This window comes from Calidris pugnax, unplaced genomic scaffold (genome assembly GCF_001431845.1).
Source record: "Calidris pugnax isolate Ruff unplaced genomic scaffold, ASM143184v1 scaffold44, whole genome shotgun sequence".
Lineage (NCBI taxonomy): Eukaryota > Metazoa > Chordata > Aves > Charadriiformes > Scolopacidae > Calidris > Calidris pugnax.
Genome location: NW_015094506.1, coordinates 14,126,656 through 14,139,317, shown reverse-complemented (window position 1 = coordinate 14,139,317; position 12,662 = coordinate 14,126,656). Strand labels below are relative to the sequence as shown.

Sequence of the window (12,662 nt, the reverse complement as noted above, 5' to 3'; positions counted from 1 at the left end):
GCAGCCAGTGTTGACCTCCGCAGGGTGTCATGCCCGACTCTCTCCTTGGGTGCTGGCTCAAGTCCTCTCCTCTCCCTCTCCTCTCCCTCTCCTCTCCTCTCTTCTTTTTTTTTTATTCTTTTTTTTACTTTTTTTTCAGGCATATATCTTATCTGTGCTGGAGTTTGATTGTGAGAAATGTATGGCTTAACTATAATGGGCCTACACTCTGCTCTGCCTAGCCCACACTAGCCATCCTCAGTAGGTTGCCTGGTTCTATGTGTCTTTAGCTGTTCCATTCTCTGCAGCTGGGCGATACCAAATCACATGGACTTTCTGCTTCTGCAGAAACAAGCAGCAGAAGCTTGGGACAGTCTATATTTCCTATTCCCTCCTTTCTGGCCTCAGTGTTTTATAACAAAGTGCTGAAGCAGAGCCAAATAATGACACATGATATCGGTGGCTATCTGTTGGGCCTCAAACAAGTGTGTAGGGAGGAGTACATATTGCTGGGCTAAGAGATCCCATATGTTAGGGTGTGAAGGACGAGAAAAATATCTGGACACCATTTTGTACTGCAGATTTCACTGTTGGATAGGGTGAGTGAAATGAGAGAGAAGGGCAGAGAAACCTTTCCTTATTGCAAACCAAAACAAATATACTGAATGTTGTCCAAAAGTTTTTGGAATAGTCCACTATTTTGTGGTGTAGTCATTCTTTGTTGCTGGTTTTTTTACCAGTATTATGTCAATGTCAGTCATTATTTTCTTCAGTATTATCTAGCATTCTACAAAATCACTAGTGTGCAATCATCTATTTGAACCATTTGCAAATATCACAATTCCGTAAGTCATTAGGCACCAGTCTTCGTTAAATTACTGTTTCATATCTTCATTATGAACTCAGTGTATCCAGTGTTCTGTAGAAGGTGAGGTTGGGAAACAGCATGGGGAAAACTGTAATCTTTGCCAAAGTTCTTATGTTTTCCTCATTTATGCACATTGAGCAGTGGTATTTTTAGTACAAGTTTGGCACCATATCATGTGAAAAATGGCTTGCATGTGAATGAGCTGGAGGAAGGGTCTTTATCTTGCTCACAATACCATGAATAGTGATCATTTCACCTGAACAATTACCAGGATCTTTTTGTTTTCAGATCAGCTCCCGTACGTGGCCAAGGACATTCAAAGGCAATTGATGGCAGTAGTGTTTTTTATCTGCTCTATTGTGCAATGTCAAGCAGACTATCCCATATAAGATGAAGGATCTGGCCAACAAATGTCTCAGAAAGTATGAGCCTGGTATTTAGTGATATTTTCATGTCTTTCATGTGGACTTTGGAGAATTCCAGCCTCTATGCTCCAGAAGGCTGATCTTAAGGCAACCTTTCATCAGCAGTCCATTCATGTAGAAAATGATCTACAAGGCAGAGCTCACTTTACCTCTGGTGGACAAAATCTGACAACATATTTGCTTGACACAGCTCTAAAGGTTCTGTACCATGTAACTATCAGGATTGTTGTTTTCTTGATGAGAATATGATGTGAGCCAAATGCAAAATGGCTAAATTTGCCAGTGTGTCAGAAAGCTGAACCAATTGAATATGATCCTAGTTTTAAGACAATTCTTTATTCAGAAGAGTGGCCATTGAAGAAATTACTGTTTTCCTATACTGAGTCAGCATATGTACCTGTGTCTTATTCTCAAGAAGGAAACTACCAATATTGATGGTTACATGGCACAGAAAGTAAGTACTGTGTTTTTCAAAACTTCATTTTTTAAATTTAGTTTAAATCAGGGATATCTACTTATGATTTTTCAAAAGTAACTTTGTAAGTTGCAACCAAGCTAAAGAGAAATCCATCGTCAAAGGGAATAAATCTGTCGTCCTGAGACAAAGCGTTGTTCTGCTTCAGAGCTTGAGCTTGATTATATATATTATATATATATAAAATCTCAGTCTTTTTGACAGCTTTTGAAATTATTGACCAGGAGTTTACTTCACATTTTCTTACATATCCACAGTCAGACACATAGCCATTCCAACTTTTTTGCTTGCCTTTCACGGCAACTAGGTAGCAGTTTTTCTCTTTCTCTTTCTCTTTCTCTTTCTCTTTCTCTTTCTCTTTCTCTTTCTCTTTCTCTTTCTCTTTCTTTTGGTAAGGAGGAAAGGGGGGGAGAAAAATAAAAACTACCTCATTTGTGCTAACTCTTGAGAAGTAAACACCGTTAAGAACAACAAATCCTTTACATCTCCCATCTTTTACTATTCTTATCACATGTCCAAATTAGACACATACACTGTGTTCTGTTTCCTTTTTAGATAATCCTTCATGATGTGGTTCATCTCAGGTTGTGAGCTTCTGATTGTGGGCTTGTGACAGTGATTGCTGTTTTCTGGCTAGTGCCAGGAAATAAGTGTAGCCTATGGATTAGAAGGTCCCCATACATTTTTTGTATTTTGACACTCTTATGCCTGTCTAGCTCTCGTAATTGCTTATAAATGTCAGATCAGAACCCAGCCTTTCGGTATTGTATACTGCAAAGAATATGATCCTTTTTATATCAAACTTCTTATACAGTGTTACAGCAAAGCAAAAAAGGGTATAATGAATATTTCATGAGATCCACCCTCCTCTTTTAAAAAGGAGGGAAAAAATTATCTCCTAAGTCACATAGTGGAAGACGATCTTTTAAATGAATGTGTATCAACAATCTCTTGATATGTTCCTTCTTCTTCAGCCCCTTTGTTAATGAATTGCATGCCACTCTCAGTCTGTGGCATCATCAGATACATATATTCTCTTTTCTACCTCCTTTACCAATGATGCTTATCTAAAATGCTGAAATCTGTTTTTCTTGTTATCTGATAGATATCCTGGCCTTGGAATTAGGTTGTTGCATCAGTATCTGATAAAATAAACACAAACACAGCTATTAAGAGTTGTGGCTGTTGCTAACACTCCACTTTCTCAGCTCATGCAGAATGTGCTCTGATTGCTTTCTGGCCTTCCACCATGAGATCTCAGTTCCTAATGCCACCTGAAATTCTTTTAATTTTTAAACAGAAACTATATTCATGCCTTATCTCTATCTAATTCTTGGTTAAATAGCCAGACTCGAATACTTTCCAAAGGAAAGCCTACTAATGATGCATAACACTAAAGATATCATTTGGAACTTGTATTTAGCCAAATGGTATAGTATTTTTCTAAATGATATTTAGTTTGTATGACATATCAAAGTAGAGTGATGTCATTAATTATACTTCCTATTCTTATTTCTCTAAAGGCAATGAATTCAATAAACAGTCCAAGCAATGGAAAAATATATAAAAGTGTAAAATGTCTCAGTTCTGTGGAGTTTTAGACTCATTACTGTAGCCTGAAAGGAAAAGAATTCTAAACCAAATGCATAATTGTAAATGTAAGTAATAACAGAGCCATCAGTTCTCAGTGAGTACATTTGCATTTGGAGTCTTTTTGAAAGCTGAGCTAAGGATCCCAAATCACTGAATATAACTTCCCTAAGTTCTAGTGTTAGATGGTGTTTAAAGGATCTAGTTAAATGTACGATATTTAGCATGTCCACATAGATTGCTTTCCATTGAAAAAGATTTTTTTAGTAATGCCTATTAAAAAATTTCAGGAGCTTTCTTAACTGACTTGTCTGTTCTCTGTGAGAAGAGGCCATTGATGCAGCTAATACTGTAATTCAGTTAAACAGCAGTACTTTTGGAGAAACAAAAGAGGCCAGCTTCTGTTGTCCTCTACACTTACATGTCTCATTGCCTGGAGCTTGAAGTCCTTTTAGTTTAGAACATCACAAAAGTTATCCAACCACAGCACAGCTTAACTCACCTGAACGTATAAAAGTCCCAGAGAACATATGTAATGCATCCGGGGGGGCTGCCTGATGTCAGTTTGAGGTCACTCTCTATCATCTGTGAAAGGTCATGACAACTGGGGGAAGTTATGCTGCCTGGAAAAGGGCAGACATCACACTCGTCTTCCAGAAGGGCAAGAAGAAAGATCCAGGAAAGTAGAGGCCAATCAACCTTATCTCAGTTCCTGGGAAGATTGTGAAGGAAATCCTCACAGAAGCCATTTCTAAACCCATCAAAGAAGGTGATTGGGAGCAGCCAGCATGGGTTTATCAAGGGCTGATCAACTTCATTACTTTTTTTCACAAGGTGACTGGCACTATGAGTAAGGAGAGTGCAGTGCACATTGCATGCCTTTATTTTAGCAAGGCTGTCTACAGTCTCCCACAGACTTATTATTGTTATGGTTTGGGCCGGAGAAGTAGACCATAAGGCAAATTGACTGGACTTCAGGCTCAAATAGTTGTGTTCTGTGGTGCAAAATCCAACTTGTGGATAGTATGGAGACAAAATAATTACTATTTTAGTTAACAACCTGTATGATGGAACAGGATGCAATTTCAGCAAGTGTACAAATGAAGTGTACAAATGATACCATGTTGGGGGCACCAATTGGTATGCTGGAGGACCAGGGTGTTCTAAAGAGCAGCCTGCACAGGCAAGATAAACAGGCTGATTTGAGTCTCATGATGCTCAACAAGAGCAAGTGCAAAGTCCAATATATGGGCTAGGGTCACCCCGTGTAACACTGTTGGCTAGGGTCTGACTGTCTAGGAAACAGCACCACAGAAAAGGATCTAGGGTTCTAATGAACTTCCTTCACCATGCAATTCTTGAGTTTCTAATAGTGAAAATAGTGAAGGGGAAAAAGCCAAAACCATACCCTATAACACAATATTAATTTAGCTAAAAACTATATAACTTTATGTCTAGTTTGTCCCTGAGTTGAGGGGGCTAAGGAATCCTAAATGCTAAGTATTGTTGAAACCATCTCCTGGTACTCAATCTAGTAGTTTTGTTTGTATGGAAAATACTTTAAAAATTTATGTTGATATGGAAATAGCAGTAGCTATTGTTCATTTCACAAGTCTGAGTTTACAACAGGAAAACATCTCAAAGAATCAGCTCCTGAAGTTCTTGAATTTACCAGAGTCATGGTGCAGGTCTCAAAAGATTTAAATATTGAGACTACACTTATGCATCAACAAATTTAAACTTGTAGATTCATTTGTGCATAATCTATTTCAAATAGAAGAGTCGGTGCTAGAGACTTATTAGGAGTCCAATATAAGTGAAGTTGAGAGATGATTAAAATATATCTTCTTTAGAATTGAGCATTTGTAGTGTAATTAGAGATTTGTTATCATCATTGCTTACAACTTAGTCCTTCTTTGCTCTTTATCTTCCAGATACTTTTTCTCTCTTATTTATGAAAAAGGAACTTTCAAAGAAAAAAGAAAACTTGTCTTGAACTTGAATCGATTTTCTCATGTGATATGAACTTTGAAAAGTATTAAAGGTTAGGTGACTGTAAACTTGTGACTACTCTATTTTTGTTACCCTGTACTTCTGCCTGACTTCCCTTCCTTTGACAAACTGCAAGCTGAAGTAGAGGTTTCTTTTCTATTGTGTTTAGTGTTCATTCTCCAAACTTGACAGAACATTTTGGGTTATCTTCCTTTGAAATTGTGTGTTATTTGAATGTACAAAGTGGTCCATTCTAATTTGAATGTATTAACGGGTTTTGTTTGTTGGGTTTTGTAATTCATTGCCCTTTGAAAGTTTTGTTTATTTCTTTCTGTAGAGGTAGAAGAACTTGGAAAAAGGCATTTAGGGACAGCTAAAGTTTGTGTAAATTTTTGAAGCATAAATTTCAGATGCTTACTTGAACCATGTCTAACCTCTGAAGCTGAGGTCTATGCATCTGTATTTTTTTATTCCTGTATTCAAAAAAAGATATAGGACCCAGAGTTTCCTTTGAACACTGACAGGCTTAAGTTAAAAATGCATTTCTAGAAAAGTTTGGGTCATGTAGGTCATGAATGACTGACACGAACTACAATAAGATTCAGACTTTTGTAGAGTTAATTGTGTATCTACACATTCACCTTTTTTGTGCACAAAAGCTTTCAGGCTCCCTAAAATTTTCATTATTCATTTACTTTTGTCTATTCTGAAATGTTATGTCAATAATTTTAGTCATGTGTATTTAGAGAAATTACATAGGTACATATATATAAATATAAATATATATACGTATTAGGATTTGAGAGAACAGCTATTTTTCTAGGCTTACTAAACAACTTGAAAAAATGACAATTGGAGAGGACATTCCTCAGTAAAATTTTCTTGATTTTTTTTCTTAAGAAAACATTCTGATTTTTCCAGTAATTTTCAATATGTCTTTCTTATAAATGGACAACTACACAACTAAGCTTGTCTTCTACTTTTCCTACAAGAATGTACTCTAATAATTAACCAGCTTTTCTAAGTCTATGAATATCTCTTGGGGTCAGTTAATCATTGCAATGGTTCTTTGGAATCCATATGATACTCACTACTTTTTTTTTGGGCTGGAAACAGTTTGGTTTTAGCAGTCATAAGAATGAAGCCATGCCCAGCTTTCTTTCCTAATTCTCTTGTCTTATATAAAGACAGGGTTGAAAAAGAAGCATTGTCAAAGGTTAAAATAACCTTTATTAGGGTGCTAACCTATTTATCTTCACCACATAAAATATGTGAAAAAACATGAAAGACAAACCCAGAAAAAAATACTGTTTTTCCTACTACTTCCAGTTCAGGGATCTGAAAATCTATAAAATTTTTCTATAAAATGTATATACACTAAACTGTCTAATTAAATAGAAGTCTGTATGCAGTTTTTAATAAAATTGTTCAAATCAATACATTTACATATAGTTTTAAAATGGCAGAACTTAATTTTTGTGGCATTGGAAATGATAGAACAAGGCAACTAATAGATGATCCAGTGAAGGATGTTCATATTTGATAGTATCTTAACTATGGAAGCTTTTTAGAAAGCCTGGGTCTGAACTGATATTCAACTTCATAACATTGAATGGAGCTTTACATGTGAACTTGAGTTTCTCAGAAAAGTTAGCCCATACAGTAATCTGATTCCTAAAAAAGACTGGATGAAATAAAAGGCTAAATACACAAAAAATATTCAGATCTTCTATTTCAAAGGAAGTTTTCAATCACAGTCTATCAACAGTATATAGATGAGCATAGAAAAGTGATCTGGTCCTTCTGTATCAGCTATAAAAGCTAAAAATTTGTGATTCTTAAAAAGTCAAAACTTACTTATTCTTTTAAAGAAGAAATTTCTAGCAAAGAATGATGAGACCTTGGCAGAGACGAAATTTAGTTTAAGAAGAAATGAAAGATATTGTCCTGGAGTAGCATTATATTTGAATGAAATGCCCTACAGAGTGAAATATGTTTGTCAGGAACATAGAGAGAAAGTTACAGCTTTCTGCCAGATGAAAGACAGTACAGTATGGCTGGCTGTGGTATGTCCTTTTCTGTTGTGAGTATCCACAGCGTTAACCTTCACTGTGTGATTCTTCTGCCTGACTGTTCTTCCCAGTCTGACCCATTATTTAACCTACAGGATGTCTAGCACTAGGAAAAAGTGTTCTTTATGGGGCACGTATTGCCAAAAAAAGAAATTTTGTCAGCTTATTTGAAATAGTCATAGAATGCTCTTGAACGTTCTGCCTTGGATTAAAATACTGTCTTTCACTTGTCTTTTTTTTAACTTTTTGTTTTATTTTCTTGGCAAGAACTAGACTTTAACTGCACAATTCGAATAGACTCACTAAAAACTAGGAAAGTAGAAATCGAGGGCATCATCACCCTGAAGAACTTTATTTATACTTGTATTCTATACAGAAAACTAGTGGAAAGATTAATTATAGTTTATTTATTTATTTACTTCTATTATATATTATTCTTATTAGAATCAAATCTGAATATAGAGGGGGCAGATACTTTGTAAAATCTGATTGAAAAAGGGCTATTCTGGCTGAGAATGACACTAATGGTGTGCCTCGCTGAGGGGAGCAGAAGTCCAGAAAAATGGTTTAGACAAAACCAGGCAGATGATCTGGAGTGTGAATCTTTTTTTAAAAGCATAGAATTCCACACACTATTTTTGTGAAATTGTCATGTGGAAATATTTTTTTTACTAAGGGATGCTTTTTTTTCCCTCACATTTCTCCTGTTGTAATGCTCAGGAGCCACTCATGACTCTGAATTCAGACAGAGTTTAGGATATTTATTGTCTTCTGCTTATTTAAATTCTGGTGGGTAATTTTCATGTTTTTATCCTAAGATACCGTATAAATAAAAGCACTGCATATATATCAATAAAACAATTTTTCAGGCTAAACCGTTGCTGTCCTGCAAACAGCGAATGTGTCAATGAGGAAAGTAGAAAGGAAAGAGGTATAAAGTGTTAGTTCTCCCCAATTTTCAAAAATAGTTTCATAGTTCTGTCAGATTGTGATTGATCTTGTGATTCTGATTTTCACCATGTTTGGAAACCTGGGGTAGCTTCAGCTCCCATGGCAGCCAGCGTGTTGGCCTTTTGGAGTTAATCTGCACCACTTCAGCAGTTCTATGCTCTGAGTGATGTAAATTACGTGCATTTTTTCTGGATTGACCTAGAGATGACCTTACCAACACACTGACTAGGTGCCTATATTTGTCATAAGAAGTTAGATTACAGTTTTAAGGTGAATATTTGTTTCCTGGATGTTAGCAGAAAGTCCTTAAATCACCAATTTTCAATGTCTGAAAGAGTATACCAAGGGAAGAATTGTCCTCGACATGTCTGACTTCTTTCGTCCTTTCCATAAACATCTGCTACTGAACTCTTCTGGAAACAGGGTACTGATGCAGATAAATATGTGATCTGACCCAGAAGAGAGTTGTTAACTTATCAAATGCTGGCCTTTATTTTCAGCCTGTGCTGTTAATGCCTTGTTGCATTCTCTGCTTTTAACCATAGGACAGTTTGGGGAATTGGTTTGGTTTTTATTATACTCTTGTGATCCTCCTTGATCTAAGGGAGATGAAAGGCAATATGCGATAGCATTATTCACAGTTTGGGCAGTTACTTGTAGAAATGCTTCAAAGCTGAATGTAGGTTTGACACTGTGTCCTGGGAACCATTTTTTGTTCATGGTTTAAATATGGCTCAGGACAGCCCAAATCAAATGTATAGTCATTATAAAAGATTATGTAGCTCCAGAAGGTAATCCAGAACATATAAAAGATGCCTAGAATTAGATTGTGTAAATAACATTTGCACTAAAAAGCTTGTGAAAATTGAAACTTTTTTAAAATAATTAATACATTCTTTGATTTGAACAAGCACTGGAAATAAAGTATGGAAGATACAGAAGCGTAAAATATATCTTCAGATGAAGTGATGTGTGTTAAATCAACTCTATTTGATTTACACATACGTCTAAAGCTATATAATATATCTCAGTATTTATGAAATCAATTTCTTAATTTGACTTCAGAAATAAAAATGTAGTATGCCTATAACTGTTTATGCAGACGATACAATCAAACATTATAATTTTATTTGCTTTGTAATTTTTTTTTCTTTTTTCCTCTTAGTAGACAATGTCAGTAGAAATGGATCTAGTTATTAGCATTAGGTATCGTTAAATCTGTCACAAACTTTGTGTTAATTATAGTTTAGGACTGTGCTATGGGAAAGATATGGACGGAAGTTTCTTGAACTTAGTACTGTCAAAATCTCAAGGGATAAACATAGTGGAAGACCATATATTTGAAAATCATTTATGTGTTTATTTTTATTGGACAAGGCAAATGACAGTGTGGTATATTTTTATAATAACATATACTAGGTGTTCAGAGTGCCAAATGTGCTTAATGATAAATAACATTTTTTTTTGTCTTGCATATTTATAACTTTGAATCATACTTTTATATTTTCATTGATATTTCTTTTAAATAACTAGAACACTGAAAGATATCTTATAGGCTATGACAGAAATAAAAAGTCTGTGGAGAATATTAAATTAATAAATGGCAAACATGGGGCAAAGAAAATATTTGTGAGAAAAATTTCAACCTAAATATTGAGAGCAAATAACTTTATTTGGGTTATGATACAGCTATTAAGCAAAAGGATTCAATCAGTGTACTGTTTAAGCGATTCGTGTTCCAAAAAATTGACTACAAGTTTGGAGTGCTAGTTTTCATGTTTCATGATTTTACTGATTTCTGTTGTAAACCATTTCATCAGAGAGGTAAAAAGTCATATAGCTAGGATGCAGGCTTGCCCTGAAATCTGACAGTAGACCTTGGATCATATTCACTACTAAGACATTTAAGTACCCAGATAACTAATGGACACATCGTTGGACACACACATTAGGTTGATTGACATCTAAATTGTACGAGAAGTGGAAATCTACCCCTCTCCCAGCTGTATTGATTGTTTCACAAATGGAGGAGGAAAAAATACTTCAGAAATTTGACATTTTCACATACTTTTATATACCAGCAAAGTTGAAGACACATCTTTTACAGACATTGAGTTTACATGTGACTGGATTGCACGCCCACACTTAGAAAAAAAGTGAAAAACTCTCATCTGAAAATCTAGAAATATTATTTGCATAGTGCAGTTGAAGAGTAAATTCAAGGAGGACAAGGAGGAATAATATCTGATTTCACTGTAAGTTTTTGGTCAGATTTCCTCCCTTTTTCATAGTTATTTATTTTGAACATTCTGCCCATAAGCCCCAGGCAATTGTAAAATGTGAGTATGTTATAGCTTTGTCTCTGCTGAGGTATGAACTTGTCAGTCTTCTATATCTGAATTGTACCAATTTCACATCTTTAAATTATCACTTTTGGGATTTGATTTACTACCATCTGCTTCTGAAATAGATTTTAGCTATGACTTTTTTCTTTTCAATTAAAATTGTTCTAATCAACCACTCAGTGGTTATCAGCATAAGAGTAATCACTGAGGAGAGATAGGTTAGTGGGTTGTAGGTAAATTTAACAGTTAAAAAATGTGATACGTTTTTTGTGTGATTTGTGATACATACTTGTGGCATGCCTCTATGGTTTATTTACATAGATGTCTTAACATATACAACCACCTGAGAGAGAACGTGTGGTAAAAAGGGTAGTGTTGTATATTTATCGTGAATTGAAACGGTAAGAAGGGGAAGAGTGGTAAAGGAACATTATCTGTTAAAAATGAGGGCATAGAATTTAGCTGGATTCATTATATAAAAGAATGAAAAACAAAGTATACTGTAATCAAAGATTAGGGAATTCCAGAAACAGGGAATCAAAGATGTAAGAATGCATTCCTTTTAAGACATGAAAATAAAGTCAAAATTTATTTAAAATTGATTTTAAAAGCTAGGTCAGAATGGTAAAAGAGTACTGGTTAACAGTTACCTAATAAATAAAAGAACTGGTCTTAGAGTCACCAAATGGTGCAACCAGTACCTGAAGCAACCTTTTCAAAATAGCTGGAATATGATCCTTTTGTCTCTAAGATTTCAAAGGGCTTAGAAGACCTTCTTGTTCACCAAAGTGCAAAGGCTGTGCAAAGTCCTGTTTGCACAAACTGCACAGTAAGGTATCCAGAGTCAGAATAATTTCCTAGGGTCAGAAATCAGTGCAATCTGAAATATTCTATGAATGGGAGAAAGGTAGTCCAGTTTTATAAATGAGACATTTTCAAAAGAATGAACCCCAGGCTCTTTGCTGCTGAAGTAAGGACAGCCTGAATGAGTAAGCCCTGTGTAACTGAAGCCAAATTCTTCAGAGGTATTTACTTACTGTGTGGGAGTAATTTATTTCTCTCACTTATCAGAATATATTGAAAGAACATGTGGTCAAACAACTCAAGGGCGTATTAGAAAAATAAGTCATATACAGGTTGAGTTTGAAACAAAATCTAAATTTTGTTTTTATGCAAGAAAACTGAATTCTGCCTTGAAGTGCTAGAGACACCAGTTAGCGCCTAATGCTGTCACCCCTCTTCATTGCTATGCTAATTATCCCATTTATTATTTGCAAATTATCCCATTATATCAAAAAATAAAATTGATTAATTGAAGTAATAATTACATGTAGCATTCACATTTTTAGCCCCAAATTTCAATGAAAACTATTCATTAATTCAGTTCAACTAAACAAAAGCAAGTTTGACAGACTTAGGCACCTATATCTGGATATAAAATACTCAGTCAAAGACAGCAAACAAAGCTGTTCTTTTTCTTTAGGAATTTAAGTACCTTAGGTCTGTATTTTTTTGGAGTTTGGCAGTCTTTTTAAATAACTTGGGTTTACTAACAATGTTGGGATAATATTGCAAGAATCAGAGAAGGAGAGCATTCATCTTATTTAAAAAAAAACAAAGCATAAACCTAAAAACCCAGAAAAAAACCACAACCCACAAATACTATTAATCTGGTTTATTTGAAATAAAACAGTACAATACAGCATCTCCAAAGGTGTTTTAAGTGCAATTGCTCTGCAGGTGGCAGTTCTGATATACGACTTGAAAACACTTGAAACAGTATGTAAGACAATTTAAAAGAGACTTTGCAAAAGTTATCAAAACTAAACTGATTATATCAGTGCACTATTTGACTTTACTCATTCATGCAGGCTGCATTAGAGAAGGAATGGCTAACTCTAGATTCCACCCGTTTCCCTTCAAAAACACTCCTGCTCTCAAACCAGCTGCACTGGCCAAAGGTAA

The 12,662-nt window shown here is 35.1% G+C and overlaps 1 protein-coding gene across 1 annotated transcript in view; it reads left to right on the top strand.

The window, feature by feature from the left end:
• The window catches only part of LRRIQ1 (leucine-rich repeats and IQ motif containing 1), a 111,460-nt gene that overhangs the window by 43,365 nt on the left and 55,433 nt on the right, over positions 1-12,662 (top strand). The window contains exon 18 of the mRNA XM_014963263.1: positions 12,569-12,658. Coding sequence (XP_014818749.1) covers positions 12,569-12,658 — 90 coding nt within the window. The remainder of the gene's footprint in view (positions 1-12,568; positions 12,659-12,662) is intronic.